We start from the raw sequence: 25,131 nt of genomic DNA on the forward strand, positions 1-25,131 counted from the left end.
TGAGAATTATTATTTTTTTAATTCACAGAATAATCATCACCACTCCATATACAAACAGTTGCTGAAGATGGCAGCTTTTCTTCACCCTCAGCAAACCATTAAGATTTCTGGCACCAGGTCTACAAAATGCAACGGAAGTTATAAGAAAAAAAGTATATACATGTAAAATACATTATGAAGTATTTAAAAATAATGGCATTTACATTTTGAGAGAAATTTCCATCCATTGCCCAGTATTCGTGGTCAGATGCTGAGGGTCCCAGTGTCTTACAAGGGTCCACTCCCCCAAATCCCCTGTGGCTGCACCTCGCTGCTATCCGTTTGCTCACTCAGCCATCCAGTTGGGCAAGTGACATTGAGCCAAGAAACAGCAGCAGCTATTACCACTCACTAACTGCCCTCTCCCAAAAGTGGCAATGAATACTGTTCCTCCTCTTTCACCCAGCCAGTTCCTTTGCTTGCCAACCTCCAGCCCCATGGGAAAGTGAGCAGGAAGCAGCAATGGCGTGTGTGTGTGTCCTACCTTAAATATCTTGCCCAAGGAACCCCAAACTGTGGAGCAAACAATTGTACAAGGTTTGTACTTTTGGGGAGGAGGCCCTCATTGAGGCAGGATTGTTTCAGTTCTCTTATGTGTATGAGCGTGTATATAAAACAAGCAGCAGTTCCTTGCAGTACCTCTATAGCTGGTGGAAAGTTGCTTAACAGAACAGGAAGCACATACATAGATTCCTCAAATGAAAAGGGCTTTTTATGTTCTAGTACGACATGTCATTTTAGGGGGTGAAATTTAATTTTGGCAAATTAAAGTTTCCATTTGATGAAGAAGCACATAAACTGCTTTTTTTGGGGGGGAGGGTAATTTTACTGTCTGTCGCAAAGGGCAGCTAGGCAAGTAACTATGTACTGCCAATCAAGTTGCAGCATGAGAAATACTGTGTATTTTGTGAAAACTACAGTAGCCGCCATTTTCAGTGACTGGTGGGGATGTGAGATTTCTGTGGCTGTGAGAAGTTGGAAACCTGGATGAAGGTGGTGTAGGTGGCTGCAATGTGTGTGAATCATCACCCCCTTTCCTAGAAAGTCCAATCTATATACCACTGCAAGTACATTTTACAGTTCCCATGACAGGTTCAGCAGAATCCATTAATAACAGAAGGTATCAGAAAGGATGCTATGCACTTTTCCAGTGGCTGGAATACAGTTGTATAAAACAATGCAGATATCTAAAGCTGCTCTCATGAGGATTAGCTTTCCTGACCTCTTCAACAGGAAAATTTACTGAAGACACATGCAAACAATCATCCTTTAAATTAAAATCTTTTTTGAATATTCTCTATCGCTAGCAAATAAAAAAAATCTTCCAGCTAACAGCCTTCACCTGTGGAAACAGACATAGACTCTAATTTAGAATTTGCTTCTTAGAAATTTCAATTGAGATAGGTATAACTGCCCCCCCCGACCCATGAGACAAACCAGAATAGCATTTGACTGTGAAAGCAAACCACTTTAGCAGTCAATCCAACAATAGTTCTGCTAGGCTACTTAAAAGAGGGAAAGGACATTTTTAGTCCTGGCTCCTTTAGAAAATCAAGCATCCTGAGAGAATTTTAAGCCTTTGTTTTGAACATATGCCTGGATTTGTGATTGGGGCTTTGAAGAGATTTTTATTTCACACTTACTCATTCTCTTGAGATCACTGCAGGGTGCCCCATGGAACAGTGTTGATTTAGGATTTAGAAACTGCAGGGAGAGGGAGAGTCAAGCTCCTAACCCAGGTGGCAGCTATTGAGCTGACAATGCCACAAATCTAAGAAAGTGTTTATTTTAGTAACCTTGGATAAAAACGAAAGAGTTCTGTTCCATTTTAAGTAGATTCAATGCCCACTTTTGAAATAAAACACAGGAATAGATTTGTACCACCGCAAAAGGCCTGGGGCAGGGATAGCCCAGTTGGTGCCCTTCTGATGTTCTGGACTACAACTTTCAAGCTCTGGCTATAGAGCTGATGGGAGTTGTAGTCCACAACTTCTAGTGGCGTCCAGATCTTGGAAACCTCCAGTATCATCTAGTTCTGGCTTCATTGTATTTGCACCTGGAGCTGTACTCCTCTCACCACGCCCACCTCATATACTCTGATTCCATTTCCTGCTTGTACACAGCTATTAGTCAACAGCAGAGTACCATATCATTTTACAATACAAAATGTAATTATAAAGCCACACAAGCTGACTTTAAAAATGCTTAGTTTGGATCTGAGAGTTAAATGGGTTTCAAGAGGGAGCTATGTTCTCAGACTTGTTGGGTGAAGGCAGTTCCTTTTGTTGTCAGAAAGAAGCAAAAGATGGCCCTGGGGTTTTGCTGAAGAGCAGGCAGATATGTTTATTATTTTCAGATCTATGGAGAACCCCTCAAGCTGCAACTAAAATATCTGTGTTTGCAACGCACAGAGCTTCTCTGAGTTGCCTACACAGAAGGAAGCAGGAGGCAAACAGAATGCTATTTTCCAGTGTTGAACGGTAGAATGGAAGCCTTTGTGGAACAAGTTGGTCACCTTTCCTTCCAGAACAGCAAGTGCCTACAAGTATATTAGCATGACAATGGATGCAGCCTTAAAAGAGGAAGAAATAACTAATTTGGGTCAGGGCCATAGCTCAATGACACAACATATGCTCTGCAAGCAGAAGGTTCCAGGTTCGATCCCTGGTTTCTCCAGTTAAATAAAGAGCAGGAAATGAACACGATGGACCAAGCTGAGATACTGGAGAGTTGGCTGCTGGTTAAGACAAATAGTACTTGGCTGGTTCGACCATTGCCCTAAAGCAGCTTCTTATGTTCCTACTTCAAGGGAAAAAAAATCTGCCAGAAAGGAGGAAAGATTTGAAAGTGCTCCCTGCTATGACATCTACACACCAATAAAAAGTCAGTTATCTGAATACTGATGGTACTAACTACACAGGAAGATTGGTGGTGGGAGAAGCTGTCTTATGGCACACTCGATGGGCTTCTGGTCACTAACAGTGCAATCCTATGCACGTTTACTCAAAAGTAAGTCCTACAGTCCTCAGTGGGCCTCACTTCTAGGAAAGTGTGCATTGTTTTGCAGCCTGAAGCTCCACGATTCCATGAACTTCACTATTCTGTGACCTCAGTGGTTCCTGCCATGAAGTCACATGGCACTGCTCAATGTAAACAGAACTCTCTTCTAACCAAACCTTCAATCAGCCACTTGCAACATGTTCTTCTATTGATCCTGACTGCACTGTATAGAAAACTGGTGGGGCCACTGGCCTTGGTCCATTATGGAAAAAGGTCAGGTGCCTAAACCATTATGCTGATGGACAGGAATGAGCAATAACATACTAGCAAGAGCCGGGAAGATGAGAACACATCTTAATCAGCCTTTTGCAAAACTTGTTGTAGATCCCACCACCCCTCCTTCCAACAAAGCTGACTCAACAAGACTGCGCTGGTGCAGAGCTCCGCATCAAGAGTCCAGCCTTGGCAAGGGCATCCACTTTTCCTTGCTTTCTTGGGTGCGCAAAAAGAATAATCAGACCATGCAACCAAAGGAACATTCACAGATGCCTTTCCACCAGGATTTAGAAGACTAATCTCTACAAGGAGAAAATGTGGCGCATCAGCCTTAGCTATGGAATTTGCTGCCACAAGATGTGGTGATGGCAACCAGCAAAGAAGGCTTTAAAATTCACAGGGGGTAGGTCTATCAATGGCTATTGGTCATAATGGCTACATGGAACTTCCAGCTATAGAGATAGTATACTTCTGTATACAAATTGCCAGAGCTGGAAACAGGGAAGGGGGCAGATTATTGCCTTCATATCCTGCTGGTGAGCCTCCCAGAAGCATCTGTGTGGCTCCTGTTCAGAGCAGGATACTGGACTAGGTGGACCTTTGGTCTGACCAAGTCGGGTTGGTCTTATGTACTGCTGTACCACAAAGCTGGTCTAGGGTCACCCTGTGACCTTCCTGCCTTTAAAGGTAGTTAGGGGAAAACAACACCTTTCCTAACAATGCACAGGTCTCTGGACTTGCCAGTTCACCAGCTCTGCACACTCTCCATTGCCAACTCCAGCTGGTCCCTGCAAAAACTGCCCATCATTTCACAATGGCCTGTGCAGAAGTTCATTCCGGGATGTAGTCCCTGAAGGAATTGAAGCTCAGGCTCCTGCCACCCGAGGCCAGAGTTGAGTTGGCATGAATCTTTGGGATCTTTTCCATTAGTTTAGACACTGCTCGCCTCTTGAAGGACCCTGGGGAAAAATGACCTTGCTTCATCAGCTCATTGTATAAAGTGTTGAAAACCACCACTGTCTCCTCATAGCTGTCCCTGGTAGAGATCTCGTAGAAAGGATGCTTCAGGGCCTTGGAGAGGTTCTCCCCATCCTCAGAGGACACCATGCGGTCAAACTGCAGGTCCTTCTTGTTCCCGACAATCACGACGGGCGGCTCTCCACTCGCACTGCTCCGCTTTGGGCTGGAATGGATGTGGTTGATGAGGAAGCAGAGCCTCATGACTTCGTCGAAGCTGCACCTGTCAGTGACAGAGTAAACCACAGCAAAGCCATCTCCCCACTTTATCTTCTCTTCAATTTGTAGAGAGTCCTCCTCCTAGGACAGAGAGACCAATCGCAAATCTGTATAAGCATGGCACCTTCTTTGCAAAGAGCTCACAACATCTGTACACAATGACCAATGGTGGTTATGTACCCCCTTTCCAGTCACTGGTTCTCCTCTGCAGATTGCACCATTCCCCACCCAGCCCACTTGACAGTTGTTCGGTGGTCATCCAGGTCCCAGATTTGGTCAGCCACAATTCATCTACTTTGGCCAATAGAGAGAGAGAAAATGAAATTATAAACTCACAAGTGGGACCTGCAACAAAAGGTTGTAATGTGAAGAACTTCTGTTCAAGTCTCCAGCTATTCCATTCCACGGCCCCAACAACAATCAATCACCTTTCTATGCCCAATGGGCATCCTCAGCCATCATGGGCTGTTGGGTGTTTTCCCCTAAAGTTTGTTGTGCTTCTGCAAGCCTCAGAGTTCCCCTGCGCTTGCCAACACCTCCCCCTACATGCAAAGCAGATGCTCTGTAACTGAGCTCCCACCCTTCTCTAACAGTCCATGCTACATTCTGTCTGTGTCTTTAAAATGGGACAAGTTAGATTTAAATTCAAATGTGCAATGTTGCTCAGGAAGGGAGAGCAGTACAGTTGTGTCTAAAAGTAACTTACTTGGAAACAGACATTATTGGTGAAATAATGTAGGCATTTATTTATTGTATGAGGACATACTGCCATTTTATAATGGCATTGTGATTTGCTGTTATTTTTATTGATTATAGATTAGTAATTCTTTATTGTAATTGGTAAGTGTAAACTGTTTGATTATTATTTGCTGATGTTTAATTTTACTGTTTACTATTAAAGTCTAATGGATTATTGAATATTGCTTTATTTGATATAAGTTGTTTATTTTAAAGTTATTCTGATTTTTTTTTATATTGGATCAGATTGTTTCTATTAATGTTTGATGTTTTATTACATTTTTATTTGTGTTGGAAGCTGCCCAGATGGGCAGAGTATGTATGTATGTATGTATGTATGTATGTATGTATAAATAAATAAATAAATAAATGATAGATAGATAGATAGATAGATAGATGATAGATAGAGAGATGATAGATAGATAATGTCCTTTTTCCAGTAACATGTTGAGAATTTGCCAAAGTAGAGATTTGAATCTAGATCTTCCTGGTCATAGTCCAACACTCTAACCATGTAACCAGGACATTGGCTCCTTTTTATCGGAATAAAAGTTACAGCAACTATGTGAGATCAGTCAGTATAATTCCAGTAGAGGGGTCAAGGCTAAGAGACACTGGCTGGACAGTAAGTTCACAACTAACACAAATTTGGTCCGGGGATTTCCAGGCTCATTGCGCACCCTTTTAGCCACTACACTGTTTACATCTCAGAAACATATTTCTTAGGGCACTCTCTTTCTTAGGGCTGGGGAAACCAGCATGAGACCAATGGTTCATCTTAGCACAGCATCCTGTTCAGCACAGCAACCAACCAGATGCCTCTGAGGTTTTTAATGGCTGGAAATGTTTGCTTTTGCTTTGCATCTGTCTTTTTGTATAGTTTGATTCTATTTTGGATTTGTCTATCTTGTCTAAGCCATGTTGAAGGCTTTTGGACATAAAAGAAACCTAAAAATACTGATTAAAAAGACAACAGCAAAGTAAGACTTGAAGGGAAGGGAAGAGCCCTTTCCTGCTACTGTTTCCCAGTAACTGGTATTCAGAGGCATGGTGCCTCTAGAAGCAGAATATAAAAGGACCCCTGACCATTAGGTCCAGTCGTGAATAACTCTGGGGTTGTGGCGCTCATCACGCTTTATTGGCCAAGGGAGCCAGTGTACAGCTTCTGGGTCATGTGGCCAGCATGACTAAGCCGCTTTTGGCGAACCAGAGCAGCGCACGGAAACGCCGTTTACCTTTACCCGCCGGAGCGGTACCTATTTATCTACTTGCACTTTGACATGCTTTCGAACTGCTAGGTTGGCAGAATATAGCCATTATGAATAATAGCCATTGTTAAGTCTCATTCTCTGTGAATTTGTCCAATTCCCCTTTAAAGCCATCTAAGTTGGTGGCTGTCAAAACATATTGTGCCTGTGAATTCCTTAAGTTATCTCTGCACTGGGGAAAGAAGTGCTTCCTTTTGTTTGTCCTGAATCTCTCGCCATTCCGCTTTACTGGATGGCCCCAGGTTCTGATATTATCAGAGAGAGAGACAAAATGCCTCTACTGACTTGGTCCACAACAGCCATAATTATATGCATCTCTGTCATGTCCCCCCTTTACTTGCCTTTCCTCTCTCCAAGATAAACAGCCTCAAATTTTATGGCCCCAAATTTTATAGCCCAAGCCCTCTGGGAAATTTTGGTGGCTTTTTTCTGGCCCCTTCCCAGTCCCCTTGTTTTGAGATATAGTGACCAGAACCTTACCTGTCCTGCTGTATCAAGAATTTCAAAATGCACCATCTCCCCATCGATGACAGCTGTGTGCCTATAAATCATCTCTGTGGAACATAAAACATATATGAGAAATCTGTTGGCATATGCAAGAGCAGAATTAAAAATAAAAGCTAGCAGTAAGCTGAGTGGAGAGTGCTCTCTTCCTTTGTCTGCCCTCCTGGTTCTGTTCACAAGCAAGTACACAGCCCAGCATGAAAATCCCCCTACACGTCTTGCGCTGCTGAGAAATCTTATGCACCTGTATTTTTTTATTAACCTCATCATTAATTTTTATATACCACCTTTCTATTTGAGAACTTCCAGTGCAGTTTACAATCAAAATATAAAACTCAAGAAAACACCATAGGCTGTTATTGAACAGGCAAAACTCTTCAAACCCAATAATTTATTTATTTTTAAAGGATTTTGGTGGGCATCAGGTGAGCCTTCCAAAGGAGACAGCTCCACAAGTGGGGTGCCAAAACAGAAGAGCCCCTTCCCAAATGCCCCCTGCCTCACCTCAGACACAACAAGGGCTCTCAGAGAAGGGTGGGGTATAGAAGGAGAGAGGAACTAAAAGTGTGAGGATCCAGGAGAGATGAAAAGTAGATTGGTGTGTGTGTGTGTGTGTGTGTGTGTGTGTGTGTGTGTGTGTAAATGGACAGAGAGGTTTGTAGTATGCAGGCCACACTGGCCACACTGTGACTGTGGATCGAAATATAGCCCATCATCACTGACAAGTTCATTACGAGCTCAATACACTGCCCAGCCTCCTGTTTGCAGCATGAGCTAAAGCTTCAAAATGGAGAAATTCTGGGACTAGTCTTGGTGGGGTGGAGGAAGGACCATGAAGGTAAAGGGAACTTTGCCAGTGACTTAAAATGAAAGCGCACCAGTTGTTCTGGCAAAACTCAGCCCAAGGAAGGCAGAAAAGGCCACCTATTGAACAAAAGATGCCCTGAATGGCAGCTGTGCACAGCTACATATTTCTTCCCAAACACCTTGTTCTCACCTTGAAACCTCACATGCCCTCTAACTATGAAATGTCCAGGCTCCCACAAGCCTTATTGGCCTTATCTTGGCCTCGAGGGCCATTCTTCTCCTGCTCAAGATCTATGTGTTGATAAAGGAGTCTGTCCATATGCACTGTGAATTAAAGGGTGGGGACGTGCCATATATTGTCTAGTCACATTGTGAGGAGAATAATACACCCAAAGGCAGGCAATTATGCCTCTCTGTCAAAAGGAAAAGAATAAAGGTGATTCTCTCTCTCCCTCTGCTTACCCTCCCCACCCACAGCCCTCTCTGACTTCTACAGAGCAGCCAAATTACTCTATTTTGTGCACAGTGAATTCTGTGACATGCCGTGCAAGCCTATGTATGCTTGCTTGCAAGTAATCCTCACTGTGTTCAATAAGGGCTTATTTCCTTTAAAAAAAAAAGTGTGCATAGGATTTCAACCCAGCCCAAAAATAAAAAATGCTGAAAAGACAAGACAGAAATGGCAGGTTGCTTTTCAGCTGTGAGGGGCGGAAAACTCTGAAGAAAAAGAAGAAAACATCAACAGACCTTTTTAGTAACCATTCAGGAAGCTGCAACCCACACAATGTTATTCCCACACCATCCTCAAAAGGCCAGATGGACTAACAGCATAATCTCTAAATATGTAACTCCAAATGGAGGTGTTTATGTTGCTATTACAACAACACAGCAGGAAGCCTTACTGAGGGCTCCAGTATCCCAAACTAGTTCCTGTTAGTTCTTCAAGCCCTTCACACATCACTCCATCTCTTTTCAGAGTTATCAGCTTCCAGTTCTGTCCAAGGCAGGCTTCTTTGCCTTGTTGAAAATGCAGTAATTTCAGGACACGTGCATGTTATCTAGGTACCTGATCTGAAGAGTCTGGAGGTTGGGGGAGGGACAGCTCTTGCTTTTGTGCAGAATACCTCCGCCATCAAAGAAATGTAGGACTGAACAGGTATTAATCTAATTTTCCATGAGTTGCTCCCAAATTGACAATTGGGGTGTGGTGGGGGTGGGATCCCTTGCAGATGGGAGACTATCAGCCTCTCTAGGCTAAATGACAACATGTACATAATGACCTAAATTTTCAAAATGACTAGTGAATTGGAGGCAAAGTAGGCTTTCTGGGGAACTATGAAAGGATTTTCAGATGGTGCTTTGCTCTATTATTATATTCAAAGAACAGACACTCAGCCCAGCGGAGATTCAGCTTGATTGGTCCAATATCAAGGCATTTTCTAGAATGTAATTGCTTGGTAAATGGAGCAAGATGGCAATGGAGAAATGAACAAAGTGCTAGGTTCTCTTTGCACTAAACCTTCAGCTCACCACCATAGCATCTTGTCCAATCGTTGACATTATTTTCACCAAGTAGAGAGTCCATTGTTGCTGTATGAAAGTAGTTAGCCTCCCCGATTCCATCACAAGAATACAGGCTGCTGCCTTATAATGAGCCAGACCATCTAGCGCAGTGTTATCTAACACCGACTGGCACCAAATTTTCAGGTTCTCAGACAAAAGTCTTTCCCAACCATACCTGGAGATTGGACCTGGAACCTGTTGGATGCAAAGCATGTGCACTATCATTAAACTATCACCCTCACCACTTCCTTCAAACAGTTTGTATTTGAGAGCTAAATGGCAATTGCTCTTGGTGCTGGAGCCAACTCTCCAAAATAAAATAATAATAATAATAATAAACCATCTACCACCACTCTGAATCAGTACAAGAGACATAAGCCAGAAGCGAGACTTACCTAGAGTTGGGTCATAATCACCAATAAATCGCTTAGTGATGAATCTCACTGTCAAAGCTTCATTGGAAAAAGGAAAAGTAAACATGATTAATGGAATAAACCAAAACAGAAATAACAATAGTCTACAGCAACCTCCCACAACCTGATGACCTCCAAATGTTTTGGACTACCATCCCCCTCAACCACCATGATTCCTTGTTGTCAGGGATGACATGTAGAGGACACCCAGTTGGGAAAGCCTCACCTAGAGAATATCAAAGCACACATGACCAAGGAACCAATTAGTGGGTGAGTCTTAAGGACATGACTGTTGGCAGGAGGTTTTGGGGACAACAAATGAAGATAATGAAAGGGGTGCACTTCCAGGTGATGGGCTGGAATAAACAAATGCACACACACACACACACACACACACACGGAGAGAGAGATGCACTTTCTTAGAAGCTTCCCACATGAAAACTGAAGTGGAATTTATTTTTGAACAAAGTCCTGTGAGCTTATACAACTCCAAAACACACATAGTGTCACAATGAGCATTTCAATGAGCATTTACTTTGGAAGTAAACAGATAGAGGCAGCAAGGTGGTGGATAGAAAAGGCAGCAAAGGACCCGTAAGTGCCAGATTTCCTAGGCTCCAAACTTTCTTTTGAGCAGCTTGGAATATTGCTAAGCACAAGAAGCACAATGGTGGCTCATTCTCCAAAACTCAGGAACAGTCAGGGGTGGAATGCGGTGGGCAGAAAGGAATGTGTGAATGCTACTAGGGGAGCCATGTGGAGGCTCACTGCGCAGTTCAATCCAGCGCTCCCACATCCTTTAATCTGGAGCTCTTCCAGGAATGGCGTGTAGAGGTTAATTCTGACATTAGATCTGCCAACCACTGTTTCTTAAAGCACATGAAGGGAAGTAGCCATCATTCTCTCTCTCAGAGACAATATTGTCTCTCTCACAGAGACAATAATATGCAAGAATGAGCCATGCCTCTTCTCAAAAAGCTAGCAAAAGCCTTCTCTGTAACCCACCCAACACCTAAAATTAAAATATGGAAGCGTGGCCTCAGAAGCAGCAAAACGCCAAGCCGAGACAAATAACATCAGGGTGGGGAAGGGGGTACAAGTCGAAGCCTGCAGTGAAGATACAGCATACCCTCTCAAAATGAGGGTGGGAAGAGTATTTCGAATGAGGGCGAGAATGGACAAAGCAAAGTTGTCAGTGCAGGAAACCGCCTTGACTGCACGTAGCCTGCAGCCCTTCTCTTCCCTGCTCTGCAAGCTAACCAGATGCCTTTGACAGCGAACATGCCACACTCGTGACACACACACCACAGCCTTTATGCCTGGGAATCTGTACCCATCACTCTGGGGAGAACAGGAGGAGATATTTTGGTATGACCCTTTGCTCGTCCCCGAGGGAGTTTGCCTTGTTTCCTCCTACACAATAGAAGAGTGAGTCATGAAAACTTAAGGTCTTCTTTCCATCATTATAGCTGGGTAGGCAGAGGGAGCAAAAATAAAACCATTTGGAGATAATTTTTATTTTCTCATGTGCACCCACTCTCTGGTCTGTCTAAAAAGAGTATGATGTGGGATCATCTTATACACCAGGGTAATGGAAAACCTTTCATCTGGGATACCTTGCTTGCCCCTAAATTTCAAATCCCTTTTGTGCTGGATTAATTTGGTGCAAAAGGCATCTGCTGAAGCAGTAATTTGGCCCAATAGGGTCCTTAAAACATTGTGGTTCTTTAGTCTTTTTGCTATTGTCTTATCTCCCAGCATATAAGAGATTCAAAGCTATAAAATCTAAGTAAAAGTATAAAATGTAAGTAACTTACAAAGGAAATAAGCACTGGACCCATCAGAATAACAGTTTCCATACACTCTTTTTTTAAAGAAGGGGAAAAAAGGACACCATAATTTGAACATAATTTGCCTTGTGTGGGCAGCTTTAGTAATCAGGAGTCCTTCCATATTCCATATAGCTCATTTTTCTAAGTTTAGGGGTAAGGAAAAAAGTAAACACACACCACAGACCAAACTATCACTTACAGCCAGAAAGAACACAAAGGACTGGATTATCCAAGCACTGGTTATCCTTCCAAGTACACATTCAGAGAACTCTGTACAAAACAGCCAGCCAGCCGGAGGGAAGAGTTGCAGACAAAGATAACACACAGGGTTGGGAGGTTAAAGAATGTAGGTGGTTTTGGCAGAGGCTGAGAGAGGCAGAAAAAGAGATGGGTGGGCTCCTGTTTGTGAAAGGGAGATGTGGTTATGGCCCAGACGAAGCACAAACACTGTGGGTCCCCATCATTTAGGGAGTAACTTTAGAAATAAGGTTCCCATAATGAAAGAGCTACGGTAGCTGCACGGTGTTTGTTTCTGAGCCAAGGACAACAAAGCCTGGAAATTCAATTGAGAAAACGCTAATAGGACCCACAAGCATGTTAAGATCTTGCACACCCTCATATTTTAAGGACCATCTATACACACACAAGACCAGTTGCCAGCAGAGGTCTACTTAGATGGCATACAATCTGCTTCATTCACACATCAGGTTTGGACAGTAATAGCTTTTCCAGGATGGAACTTTTCCAGTAGCAGTTCCAAACCTTTGCATCCTCCATCCCACAGAGGTTATGCAACTTCTTGCATTGCTGTCCTTTTGGAAAGGTTGTAAGACTTCTTGTTTTGTCAAAAAAATTTGGCCAGTTGAGGTGCAACGTTTCCTGCTCAATAAACCCTTCTTCATTAAGCCAGGAGAAAGCGCTGGGGCTGCATGCTTCCCCCCACTCCTCATAATCATCCTCCAGGATGAAGCTGTGGCTTTGGATCCTAGTTGGTAAGTCAATATTAAAACACAGTCCCCCCATTTAAGACATAACGAGACTAGGATCACAGCATCCAAGTCAGTGGAGGAGGTCAGGATGCAAAGGAAGAGTGTACAGACCAGACAGCTGTTTCTGGCTTACAAAACCATGGTTTAGGGAACCAGGAATGTTATACAGTGCATCTGAAAAGGCCATACATGTTTATTATATGTTTTAACTTTGTTATTAATGCTTTTGTCTTGCAGAGGATTTTTTTGTAAACTGCTTTGGTGTCTTTGAAAAAGTGGTATAAAGATGTTTCACTAATTAAATATACATACAGTATATATTTTAAAAGCCCCACAAGATGTAGCAATAGCCACCACCTTGCATAGCTTTAAAATGAGTTTAGACAATTTTTTAAAGCTGGGAAGTCAAGCGTCGGAGGCACAAGAAGGGAGAGTGCCATTGTACTTGGGTCCCATTAGCATTAGGTTGGCCACTATGAAAACAGGATTGTGAATTAGATGGGCCACTGGGCTAATTCAGCAGGGCTACTCTTAATGTTTTTAGGGCTCATGTCTTGTTCAATTTCAAAACTTTTCTGCAGGTAGTAAGAGGTAGAAATATCACTGGTTTTATCCCGAATGTCCAAAAGCACATAAAAAAAGGTGGTGATGGTTATTACGCTCTCCTCATGCAGCTGGCCCTGCCCTTAGGTAGAGGGAAGCAGCTGCCCCAGGGAGGTGACTTTTGAGTGTCAGGAAAGGGCAGAAAATTGTTAACAAAGCATTGGTTGTTACTCTTGTTATTCCTCAAAACTGTGCTGCCAGGGAGGGGGAGAGGTGCTTGTGGGACAGTCACTTGTGGGACTTTCTGCTTCAAGTACCAAAATAACCCAGCTGGCCTGGGATACCACACATCTTACCTAGGGTGGATGAGCAGGACACAATACCACAGATTACCACAGGTAGAGATATTAAGGGTATGTACTGGATGGACTCAGCAGATTGACATTTTCTCCACAAAAAGAAAAGAAAAAGGAACACAACAGCCTCAGGAATTGTCAGGACATGTCAACCTGCTGTCCTTTCTAGGTAGCACAGAGCAACACCAGTAACAATTCCTCACAAAAGTTGCCAAAGGTTCTTTTTGTGAACTCAAGAATGCATAATGTACTGTAATGGGTTTTATTTATTGTTTTATTACTGCATTTGTTATGATTACTGGATTCTACAGCACCCTAAAATCCAAAAGGGAAGACAGGCAGTATAAATTTGTTGTTGTTTTTAAAAGTAAATATAAAAATGGCTGGAGGGAAGTGACTCATCACCAGATTAATCTTTCTTCCATCCAGAACACCGTGTCATACATCTGCATATATAGAGCTCAATATTTAACATGATCCTCTCCACAGATAAGAAATGTGCAGTCACGAATTCATTACCAGAGAAATTGGTGCTAACACATCATGTGAAAAGATACATTAAAAATCAGGGCAGCAAGGGGCATACATCACCGTTACCAATTCACACATATCACTGGGTTGGTTGGTTTGTTTTAAAAAAAGCCGTAATAGATGTTGGCTTAAGCAAGATTTCTTATTAAGAATGAGACATAAATCTGTATCTGTGATTGCACTCATCTATGAAGCAGCTACAGGTATGGGGAGCCAATGGGCAGGAACAAACATCTTGCCTTGCCCAGGAATACCTGCAGGAGCTTTCCCTTCAGGACTTTGGGTTTGAGGGGATCTTGGTGACGTGCCCTCTAATAAGCCTTCACCTGTAAGGCTGGGCTCTGGCAGAAGCTCTAGTAGCCAGTGGTAGCAGTCCAATTAGCATCAGGCAGCTGAGTCTGCAAGCTGCCATTTTAAACAGAGTGATGTGGCACAGTGGGCACTGACTGAAATCAGACAGTGCTGACTTAAAGCACTGGATTTTTCATTTTCTAAACATTTAATTTCTAATATATGCAAAAATACATGGTAAAGCGAATATATAATATCAGGGCCGGCTTAATAATGAGCCAAGGTGAGGCAGGTGCCTCAGCGACAGGATGGGAGGGGCGGCAGATTTGGATCAATTCAACATGCTACAGAGCACTTGGTAGACTTTGCACACATAAACAGTGACGGGATGGGCACTAGGACCCAGGAGCAACCTGGAGTCCATCAAGCAGCGGATTGGTTGACCACTAAACAAGGTCCAGGACATGCCCATCAGAGTGGCAGCTAAAGTGACTAATAGTTAAGCATCTGCTCAGGCAGTCTGCTGGCATAAGGAGGCTGCAGGCAGCGCCTTCCCAGCCAGGGGAGCTTCTCTGAGCTCCTTTTATTTCTCATATTGTATTTTATTGTTTTAAAATTTGAATTCTATGGAAATGCAATGTATAAGAAGTAAACGAAGCAATCAAAGGAAAATGAAAACCAAACAGCAAAGCACATTATGATTGCTACAACAGACAGAAATGTTATTAAGTGGTCCATAAAGCCCCTCTGGTATTTTCAAGTGGTCCTTGGGGAGGTGGAAAGTTTGGGACCCACTGCCCTAAAGAACTGACCCACCACCAAGAATGGCCAGTCATGTATCATCAATTGTGTTTCTGCCCTTCTCACTTTATGTGCTTACTGAAGGTAATATGCTCCCCCCCCCCCGGCTTTAGTGGTAGAAGTGGGATTTCATGGGTAACATTTGAACACAGATTTTGAATTTATGTTTCTCCTCACAAATTCCAAAGTTATAAGTGAAAAATATGATTCATGCAGCAGCAACAAGAACACCCCTTGAAACCAGACAGCCCAAACTTGGTATTTGTTTTTAGCATTTGCAAGAAAAGTAATTTATTTATGCTTACTCTGTTTTGCCCTCCAACAGGAAGGCCCATGGAGACTAACAATAAAACATACATTAAAAACTTGCAAATAAACTACGCGGTGAATAAAAATATCGAACACAATGTGACATTGCAAGAAATTGAATACATTTGCTGCGCTTTCATGACAGCTGCCTGAGGCAGCTGCTTCACTCTGCCTAATGGTAAGGCTGGGCCCTGGGGGAAGTTCTGGATCAAGAGACAGCCCCAATGGCAAGCTGTGTGCTCTAAGAAGTCAATTTGGAAGCAAGGGAGGATGCAGATATTCACCTGGTGGTGGAAACTAGATAAAGAGGAGCCCCTAAACCCCCCCCCCATTCCCCACAATTGCATCACCACAATATTCTGCCCTATAGAAAGGTATATATTCAGTCTTGACGGTATGGCAGAGCAAAAAGAGGACTCAAAGGAAAACATCAGGGTGAGGCGGGTCCGGCTTAGTTCAAAAGCAATTTCTAGAAATAGCTATGAAATGACAACCCATGGAGTGCCATATTACAGGTGAGTAAAGCAACAGAATGCAGCAGCCTGTAATTACTTGCATCTTTTAAGGATTTCACTGGCAAAGGGGAAGACAGTGGAACAAATCAATCTAGAGTTCTGGGAAGTGCCTGCTTCGATAGCAGGAACTGGGCAGACTCCCAAAGCTAAAGTGCATGGGTCTATATTAAGAACCCAATTAAACAGATTAAAAATGTCAAGGGGGAAAAACACACAACAACAGAAGGCCCTATTACAAGGAAGGAGTCAAGGCCAGAGAGGCGGAGGTTGACACAGAGACCAGGCCCAACTATTCATCTTGAACATGAGCAGAATTTGCTGCAGGTAACATTTAAAGAAAGTGTGATGTGGGCGCTGATGGATAAACCAAACACTTAATGGTTTTAGAGGCAGATCAAGCTGGGGTGCCTTTATAAACCAAGGAGCCTTTACAGAGTAGATTAGCTTTGGTGACTTACTTCTGTTCCCTTCATCCTACTCTCAAGAGCTACAGGCGGGTGAAAAAAAACACCTTAAAAATATAATAAATCCAACTAAGTTATATCCTATTACCAAGAGCCTCATAATAAACGAAAGCCTGTTGAAAGAGATCCTTGTGGTTAGATCAAACTAGTGCCCTTAGGGTTGCCAAGTTGCAACTTGGAGCTTCTTCTGCTCACCCTCCCCACCTGCACCCCATCCTTGTACTTCTCCAAACAAAGGTCTGGTCATGTCAGACTCTTATGCACACGGTTAAGCAAACCCAATGATTCTGGGAAAAGTGCCGAGTGAGAGAGGGTTTCTGCAGCAAAATAAGTCCTGCTTCTGGAACTAATGGAGAAGATTCAAAGGCCCACTGGCAGGGCTCCTTGAAACTGGCTTGCCAAGACAGGTAGGGCCAAGGCAGGTCACCCATGAGGCAGGGTGAAGCAGCTGCCTCAGGTGGCAGAAATGGAAGAGGCCCAGTGAGCACCCTGAAGCTACCCACAAACTAGTCCTTGCAAAATTTGCCCCACCCTGCCCCCACCCACACATGGCAGTGTGTCTTTAGAAAACAGCTTTGAAGACTGAAAGCATATTTTTACTAGGAGTCAAATGCAGTACAGTGGTATCTCAGGTTAAATACGCTTCAGGTTACATACGCTTCAGGTTACAGACTCCGCTAACCCAGAAATATTACCTCGGGTTAAGAACTTTGCCTCAGGATGAGAACAGAAATCGTGCAGCAGCAGGAGGCCCCATTAGCTAAAGTGGTGCTTCAGGTTAAGAACAGTTTCAGGTTAAGTACAGACCTCCGGAACGAATTAAGTACTTAACCCGAGGTACCACTGTAATAGTTATTAAAATCTGTTAGAAATAAATTTGTTACAAGATAACATGCCATTTAAAAGCTACTTACAAGTCCAGTCTTTATGTATGACTAAACCTTTTCAGCTAGAGCAAACCTTCCTCAGCCTCGGCCTTCCAGATGTTTTGAGACTACAATTCAAATCATCCCTGACCACTGGTCCTGCTAGCTAGGGATCATGGGAGTTGTAGGCCAAAAACATCTGGAGGGCCGAGGTTGAGGAGGCCTGGGCTAGACAATGCAGTGATGGCATTTAACTGACAACTGGGTAGCCCTGCACTCCTATCAAATTTCACTTGTGGAGCCAAAAAGCTTACCCACCCCTACACTAGCATTTTTATACGGAACAGCTGATCCGACTGATGTCTCCGCTCCACAGATCAAAGCATCCTGCATGGTGGTGAAATTCATATAGAGAGAACCTCAGTTCTGCCTGTAGTTTAAGCAATGAAATTGAGAAAAAGTTTTTAAGTGGGAAAGTTGTAATTAGGTCGAGATTTTGAAGTAAGAGCAAATCCTTTTCCACTTGAGTTACTCTGACAGCTTTAGATTTACAGTTCCTAATCTAGTCTTTATTTTTGCTTGAAATTTATATCCCTTGATCTTGTCTGTAAACAAGGTCTCCAGGTGGCTTGCAATTACAAAACAGACAGGTTGCATTTATCCTGGGAGTTTCTGTAAATGTTCATCACGCAAAAGTGATTGGGGGGGGATTGCATTGCACCTCTTTCCTACATCATAAATGACCAGATGAATCAGGCCTCCATCTCAGTAAAATAAGGTATGAGCAGAGACTCACACTCTCCACACGGCTCCTAGACAATCCAATTCTATGCTCCAGCCATGAGAAAGGCTTATTCCACATTTCTAGACAGCCTGTCTAAGTGTAAATTGCCACAACCAGTACTGGTTTTAGAAATTTCTCTCTCTCTACCACTACAAGCTACAACTCAAACAAATGTCAGGACAGGGGCGTAGCTGAGTGAAAGAGTACGTGCTTTGCATGCAGAAGGTCCTACACTCAATCCTTGGCATCTCAGTTAAATTTATCTGTGATGGCAAGGCAAAGAAGGATCTCTAGCTGAGGCCCTGGCCAAACACAGTAGATCATATTGGGCAAGATCATTAGTCAAACACCTTTTCAGACCTTCACCTTTAGTCCAAACATGCATTTTGGAAACCACTTCTTGATTATTATTGGGGGAGGGGCATGTATTTGTATGGTAGTGCTGCAGATGTTGTGATCCACCTTATGGATCCACCTATGGTTCAGTAATGATCCCCAAGGGGCATGGGCATAGCGGGGAGGGGGCGGGGGCGGAGGGGCAGCTGCCCCCCTAGATCAAGTAAAACAGTAGAAATACCTAACTTGACCAATCACATTAGTTCTGCCCTCCCCAACAAAAATCCTGGCTACGCCCATGCCAAGGGGCAAGTGGGAGTTGGAATCAATAAGTTCCCCATTCCTGGGTTGAAGTCATAAAGAGTAACTGCTTTACACTGCTAAAATTGACTGGTGAGAATGTCCAGATCAACCACACTTCCCCGCTTACCAAATTCTTTGGGATTTTCTACTTTTTAATTTTTTTAATCTTTCAAACATTCTAGATTTCCCCCTTGACTAAAGTATCTGCAGATCCACCCCATACATTTGAAGTGAATCCAATGCACATATAAAGCACAAGACCTGCCCCCAGAGAATCTTGGAACCGTAGTTTCCCCTTCATACAATTCCAAGTACCGTTAACAAACTACCATTCTTGGGATTCTTTGGGGGAAGTAATTGAATGAGCCACGTGTTCAGGTGACAATAGTAGCAACTGCACTTGCCATCTGCTATTTATTTTTTTGAAAGATCTCACTTGCAATTACTCAATAGTGAGAACTTTTATACAGATGAGTCTGTTCAATGCTGCAAGCAAGCAGCTGGGCAGGGGGTGAGAATACACACAGTGGCTCTACCCACGAGGAACCTCTTGCTGATTCAGGACTTTATGACATTCAATATGGCTTATTTGAGCAATGCAATGTCTAGCTTCATTCTGTGAAATTCCTTTTGACTCTCCTAGTCTAGAAGTTCGACGACTGCAACTCCTAGGGAGACATGCTTCAACACTTGTGTATATGTAATATGGGGATTTGCAAAGGTGAATAAATACACCAGTGCTATGGACTGCCTCCCTTAGTGGTGAGCAGCGCATGTTGCTGTTACCAAATTATCTGTTTGGATTGCCTTTTTAAATAAAATTACTGATCACTCCCATTACTGAAACCCATATTGGCTGTGAGTCCAGAAAGACCTGCTCCCTGCCTTGCTGGCATTTTCCATGTGGACTGGGGGGGCGGGGCCCTGACTGACTCCCGCTACAAAAGCTGAGGCCACTGAAGGGGGGTTTGTAAGTAGGGGGGTTGCTGCTGTTATTAATTTTTTGTATCTTTACTTGATATCTGCTTATGATTTACGTAGAAATTGTTCAGTTTGTTTGTTTACTTTTTGACGTTTTATTTTTGTTTTGCTGTTTGTAATTATGTAATCCTTCAAATGTTCTAAGTTGCTTTGAGCATAGTTTTAACAGGCATACAAATCAAATAACTGGCTGACTGATTAAAATGAGCCTTCTTCCCATATTTATATACTGATATCAAAATACAGAGCTCAGCTAAAATGTTAACTTTAATTGATAAGGATAAAATGCAGTTGAAAAGGTGTGAGTATAAACCCTGCAGAAGGGTTTATGAAACCATGTAACTATTTGATTAAGATTATTCACCATGGGATGTGGGTGGCGCTGTGGTCTAAATCACAGAGCCTAGGACTTGCCGATTAGAAGGTTGGCGGTTCGAATCCCCGCAACGGGGTGAGCTCCCGTTGCTCGGTCCCTGCTCCTGCCAACCTGGCAGTTCGAAAGCACGTCAAAGTGCAAGTAGATAAATAGGTACCGCTCAGGCGGGAAGGTAAACGGCGTTTCCGTGCGCTGCTCTGGTTCACCAGAAGCGGCTTAGTCATGCTGGCCACATGACCCGGAAGCTGTATGCCGGCTCCCTCGCCCAATAAAGCGAGATGAGCGCCCCAACCCCAGAGTCGGTCACAACTAGACCTAATGGTCAGGGGTCCCTTTATCTTTACTATTGTGAAAATGTTTGAAAAATGTAATAAAAAATTACACCACCAAAAAGGTTAACTTTAATTGTTCAACTTTTTTTCAAGCATTCTTAATTAAAACCAACAATTACTGTTGCTGTGTGGGCTCACCGTACTTATTTTACATGCATGTATGCTCCAAGTAACTGTCACAGACAACAGATTTTGCGTTGCATTGTTATTTGATTCCAACACCTGCTCTTGCCCCCCCCCCCCGCTCCCTTTACACCAATGTATAAGCACCTATCCACTGAGGATTGCATCTGATGAAATTGACTCTAATCCGCAAAATCTTAAGCCATAATGAAGATGTTGATCTCCAGGTTGCCAGAAGTCATTTCTGTTGCAACAGACTAACATGACCACCCCTCTGAAAGTTCCAAATTAAAATGGCACATTTTCATTTACATCAAAGAAAGTAACCTGCTATTCAACTTCTGGCACTCTATGGGGAAGCGGACAATTTTATTAGGGCATCTTCAGCCGAAGCACTGAAACCTGCATTGGCTATGATTAGGGAAACCACATTGCATCTGCAGTGAATTGTGAAGTTTCCTTCCTTCTTGAAGCAAGGGAAATTAATTGTAAAGGAGCACTCTTTGAAACCTAACACTGCAAACCTGGTTGTATTTTCAGCCTCAGCATGTTTTCTCAATTTCAACAGGAAATCTTATATATACTAGTTTAAAACTTCATGATGCCTGTATCTTCCGTGCCACACTCAGGGGTTATCTGCTGCTCAAGAATGGGGAGAGTTGACAACAATAAAATGTTGGCAAACTGGGTCATCCTTAGGACAGATGTGAAAGGTCCCTTCAGCTGATCAAATCTTCACACAGGACGAGGAACACAAGGGGCTACTTGCTGTTAGGAAGGGAAAGAATGAACTTTTCAGGGGGCTTTGGAGACCTAGACACTGTAGGCCAGGAAACCAAGGGGGTAGCAAAACAAATAAAGCTGAGGAGGCAGGCAGTGGCAGACCCACATTTGGGGGTCCTGAAACTTGAACTGTCATGGGGGCCCCTTCACAACCAGCAACAAGGTCTGGCTAACCCCTGCTATCTTCTTCAACATCTGGGGTTGTTCCACGACAGATCACCACACCTTTACAACTGACTCTCAAACTTTGGGATTATATATATATATATATATATATAATCAATTTGAGTCATGCCACTCTAATACCACTGCTAGACCCAAATGTTTTAAGCAGTGTGGACTAAAGTTGCTTTTGGGGCCCCTCTAGGATTAGCCAAATCTAATTTGGCTACCAACACCCACAGCCAATTTCACAGGGCATTGCAGTGAGTAGGCACTGAAGGAGAAGCCCCATCACACAGGTCTTGCGCTGATGGGACTCGCTAGATGAATTCCACCCTTTGGTGTGGGCACATTCCTATAGGGCTGCTTAATTTAACATCATTGCTTTGGCAACTGGTGGAAATCTAAGCCTGCCATTGTAAGTGACTCCTCTGAGGTAGCAGTTGGAGAGAGAAAAGGCCCTGTTAAAGATTAAAGAGTCAACCTGTACTTGAACTTCACTTTTTAGCCCGCAACAAATGTCCACAATGGGAATCTCAGAATAACAATATATGTATCATTTTAATAATACTTTGAGTGCTCAAGTAACTTCACCATGCTCCCGAGCTGACTCAGCCCCCACAATTCCCCCCCCCCCGTGCCAGCTGTTTGTGAAACAGAAATCAGCTATGTTGCAATCAAACTGTGCAACACACACATCCATTGTGTCTGGATCCTTTGCCAATCAGCATGAAAAGCAACAGAAGCGGAGTCCTCTTGTGCAGCCTCTGGATGAAGAGAAATACTATACGCACCAGGGGAAACTGTGGGGTGACATTTTCAGAAATAAGTGTTTTGATTTCATACATAGTATAAGGTAGAGGGGGTTAGTGGGTGTCTGGGAAAATGCAAACCTGCTACAAAATAGCAAATGTTAATGACAAAGCCTTCGGTGATACAGATACTTCTTTTTGGAATGAGGTTCTAGGAAAACAGTATAGAGAGATTCTCTGCATCGTCATGTTATGTTAGCTCTGTTCATCTTAGAAACTCACCCAAGTGATGGAGGACTAGGAGAGGGGCTGTGGCTGAGGACATCCTAATGAACATGAAATTAAATAGGATATAAACTGGCATGTCCAGGGCAAGAGCCTTCTTCAAGGGTTAGACATTGCCCTTTTGCCAACACTGGTGATCTGAATGGTGAGAGTTAATTTGTTTTAGTCCAGAGGAAACAAACCAAACATGTATTGATGATGTCATGTGTCGTCTTGCCTTTTCTTTGTTCTTGTTAACATGCTATGTTGTCTTTTACTGAGCAACGCTGGCAGTCACAAGCATTTAACTCATCTCTTGATAGGGGAGGGGTATTGTGGGTTTGGCTGGATTGATCCCTATTCATGAGTACTCAGGAAGAAGACTTTTCCCCCCAATTGCTTGTGGGTCATTTTCCTGGACAGGAACCAGCCAGTTTATGGATTCTGACTGGATGCCAACAATGGACAGGCACAAAAGGATGAAGAGGGAAAGAGCCACTGAGAGTTTCTAGCTAGAGTTAGGGCCAAACTACAGAGGATATTAGTAGTTTAACATAAGCTTGCTTACCCTAGCTGCTGTTATTTTGGAGTTATAGCAGCTGGGAATCCTTATCTAAAGAGGTGCTCCTGATCCAGATCCCATCACCTATGTGGCAGCTATTTGCCCACATCCAGTGACAAAAAGCAGTCAGGGGGAACAATTTCCAGGAGAACACAAGTACAGGGTCTTCATCTAAACTAAGAGAATGCTCAGGATGGAGGCATTGCAGTTTCTTTTTCCTCCAAAATGAAAGCACTGAAGTCATATGTAGCTTTTCCTAGTTATCTGAAAAACTGGAAGTGCACAGATTTCTGAGAATCGCCTACGCCTCTGGGAATCTGCTACTTGTTTTCAGGAGTCTGCTTGCTTTCAACTATACTCTAGTTGTACATTTGTAAATAAAGCATATATTGCAAAGGCATCATATGTCTCCAGTGCTCTTTTATCCAAAGAAATTACATGCCAGAACATCCCACTGCGCAGGGAAATGTGCAACACGCCTATATGGGTCTGTTGAAACAACCATCTAGCGGCGAATCACATGTGTGTGGCAGAGGGGGTGGGATTTCAATGTCCTTTCAACCTGAAAAGGATATTGATTTTTATTTATTTTATTTATTTATTAAATTTATATACCGCCCTTTCATCACAAGATCTCAAGGTGGTTCACAGAATAAAATACAAGGTAAAAACACAAGTGAATAGTTAAAACAAAAACAATAAATAATAACCCATGCTTCCCACAGACACATTTAAAAGTCTGTAGAATATTAATGAGCCAAAGGTCTGGTTGAAGAGAAATATTTTCACCTGGCACCTAAAATAGAGCATTCCACAAATGGGGAGCCACTACAGAAAAGGCCTGTTTTCATGTTGCCACCTTCACATGGAGGAGGCACACAAAGAAGAGCCTCAGATGGTGAACACAGAGGGACAGTATTGCGATATTGTGATCCTGAGCCGTTTGATCTTCTGGATGAAAAAGCTGCTTTGTGTAAATGCCCTTCCTTTTGATCTCCTCCCATGTTTGAACATATGAAAGAAGCTGAAAGAGGCATTTTCCTCTACTTCTTTCACACATCATTTTACAACTTTCTCGATGTCAACAAGGGGTGGGGGCACATTTTGTAGGAAGTACTCTGAGAACAATTAAGTTAAGTCAGAATGTCCCATTTCAATTCCCTCCTTGGTTATAAAACTCAACGGGTGGGCTTAAGCATGCCATAGGTCTCTCAGCCTAACTCCATGGAGAACCAGGGCAGCGCAGCAGATTAGAGTGTCTGACTTTGCCCAATCCCTGCCTCATCATGAAGCACATGATGTTTGGGCCATCCTACCCAACAGGGTTGTTGTTTAGGAAGACACAGCATATATGCTTCCCTGCACCAAGGGTGCTATCAAGCCATGGCTTTGAGACAGACAGACGTCCAGGACCCCACTCAGCACAATGAGCAGAAGCCTCCCACCCTGAATGTAGCAGCACTGGCTTGTCACATTTTGAAGTAATGCACATCATTGTCTAAAGAGGTTGTGGTACATGAAACCATTAAGTCCGGAGTCTAAAACAACACAGCTGCACCACCGCCCTGCACTCCCCTGAGGATGAGTGGGATTAAATGACAAAAGTAATTAATGCAAGAAATGCAGGGCAATATGCACACTAGGCCAAACTGTAGCCCACTACTAGCCAATTTCTGGTGGGCTATCTGAGGTTTCCCTGTCACTGGGAGCCTGGTAAAGATGGCTGGATGAGGTGAGCAGCGCAGTGGCAGTCCTTGGGATTACTGGAAACAAACCAATTACTCCTTGGCTGTCAAAACAGATGTTGAGTAGGGGATTTTGCTTTGCAAGTTTAACATATACATCAACGGACGCCTGGGGAGTCTATCTGAGGCATGGAGAGCCTGCAACCCTCCAAATCAGCCTTTGCCAACCTAGTGCCCCCCAGGTGGTCCTTCACCAGGTACCGAGGTGAGACTCGGAGCAGGGGAAAGTGGGAAGAAGGGCGAGCGGCCATGTCTTCTACTCTCTCTCCCCGACCGGCTCGGGGAGG

General features: G+C 43.3%; 1 protein-coding gene and 1 long non-coding RNA gene across 2 annotated transcripts in view; one reads left to right on the forward strand and one right to left on the reverse strand.

Moving 5' to 3' along the window:
• Positions 1-25,131, reverse strand: part of LOC310695724 (ras-related and estrogen-regulated growth inhibitor-like) — a 26,373-nt gene continuing 1,242 nt past the window's right edge. The window contains exons 2-4 of the mRNA XM_083480582.1: positions 9,827-9,883; positions 7,038-7,111; positions 1-4,632 (exon numbers count right to left, since the gene is read on the reverse strand). Of these exons, the coding sequence (XP_083336708.1) occupies positions 4,147-4,632; positions 7,038-7,111; positions 9,827-9,883 (617 nt within the window). The 3' untranslated portion in view covers positions 1-4,146. The remainder of the gene's footprint in view (positions 4,633-7,037; positions 7,112-9,826; positions 9,884-25,131) is intronic.
• Positions 18,635-25,131, forward strand: part of LOC310695770 — a 16,558-nt gene continuing 10,061 nt past the window's right edge. Inside the window, exon 1 of the long non-coding RNA XR_014520225.1 lies at positions 18,635-25,049. This is a non-coding gene — a long non-coding RNA (uncharacterized lncRNA). The remainder of the gene's footprint in view (positions 25,050-25,131) is intronic.

Source organism: Podarcis liolepis, assembly GCF_965112155.1.
Source record: "Podarcis liolepis genome assembly, chromosome: 1".
NCBI lineage: Eukaryota > Metazoa > Chordata > Lepidosauria > Squamata > Lacertidae > Podarcis > Podarcis liolepis.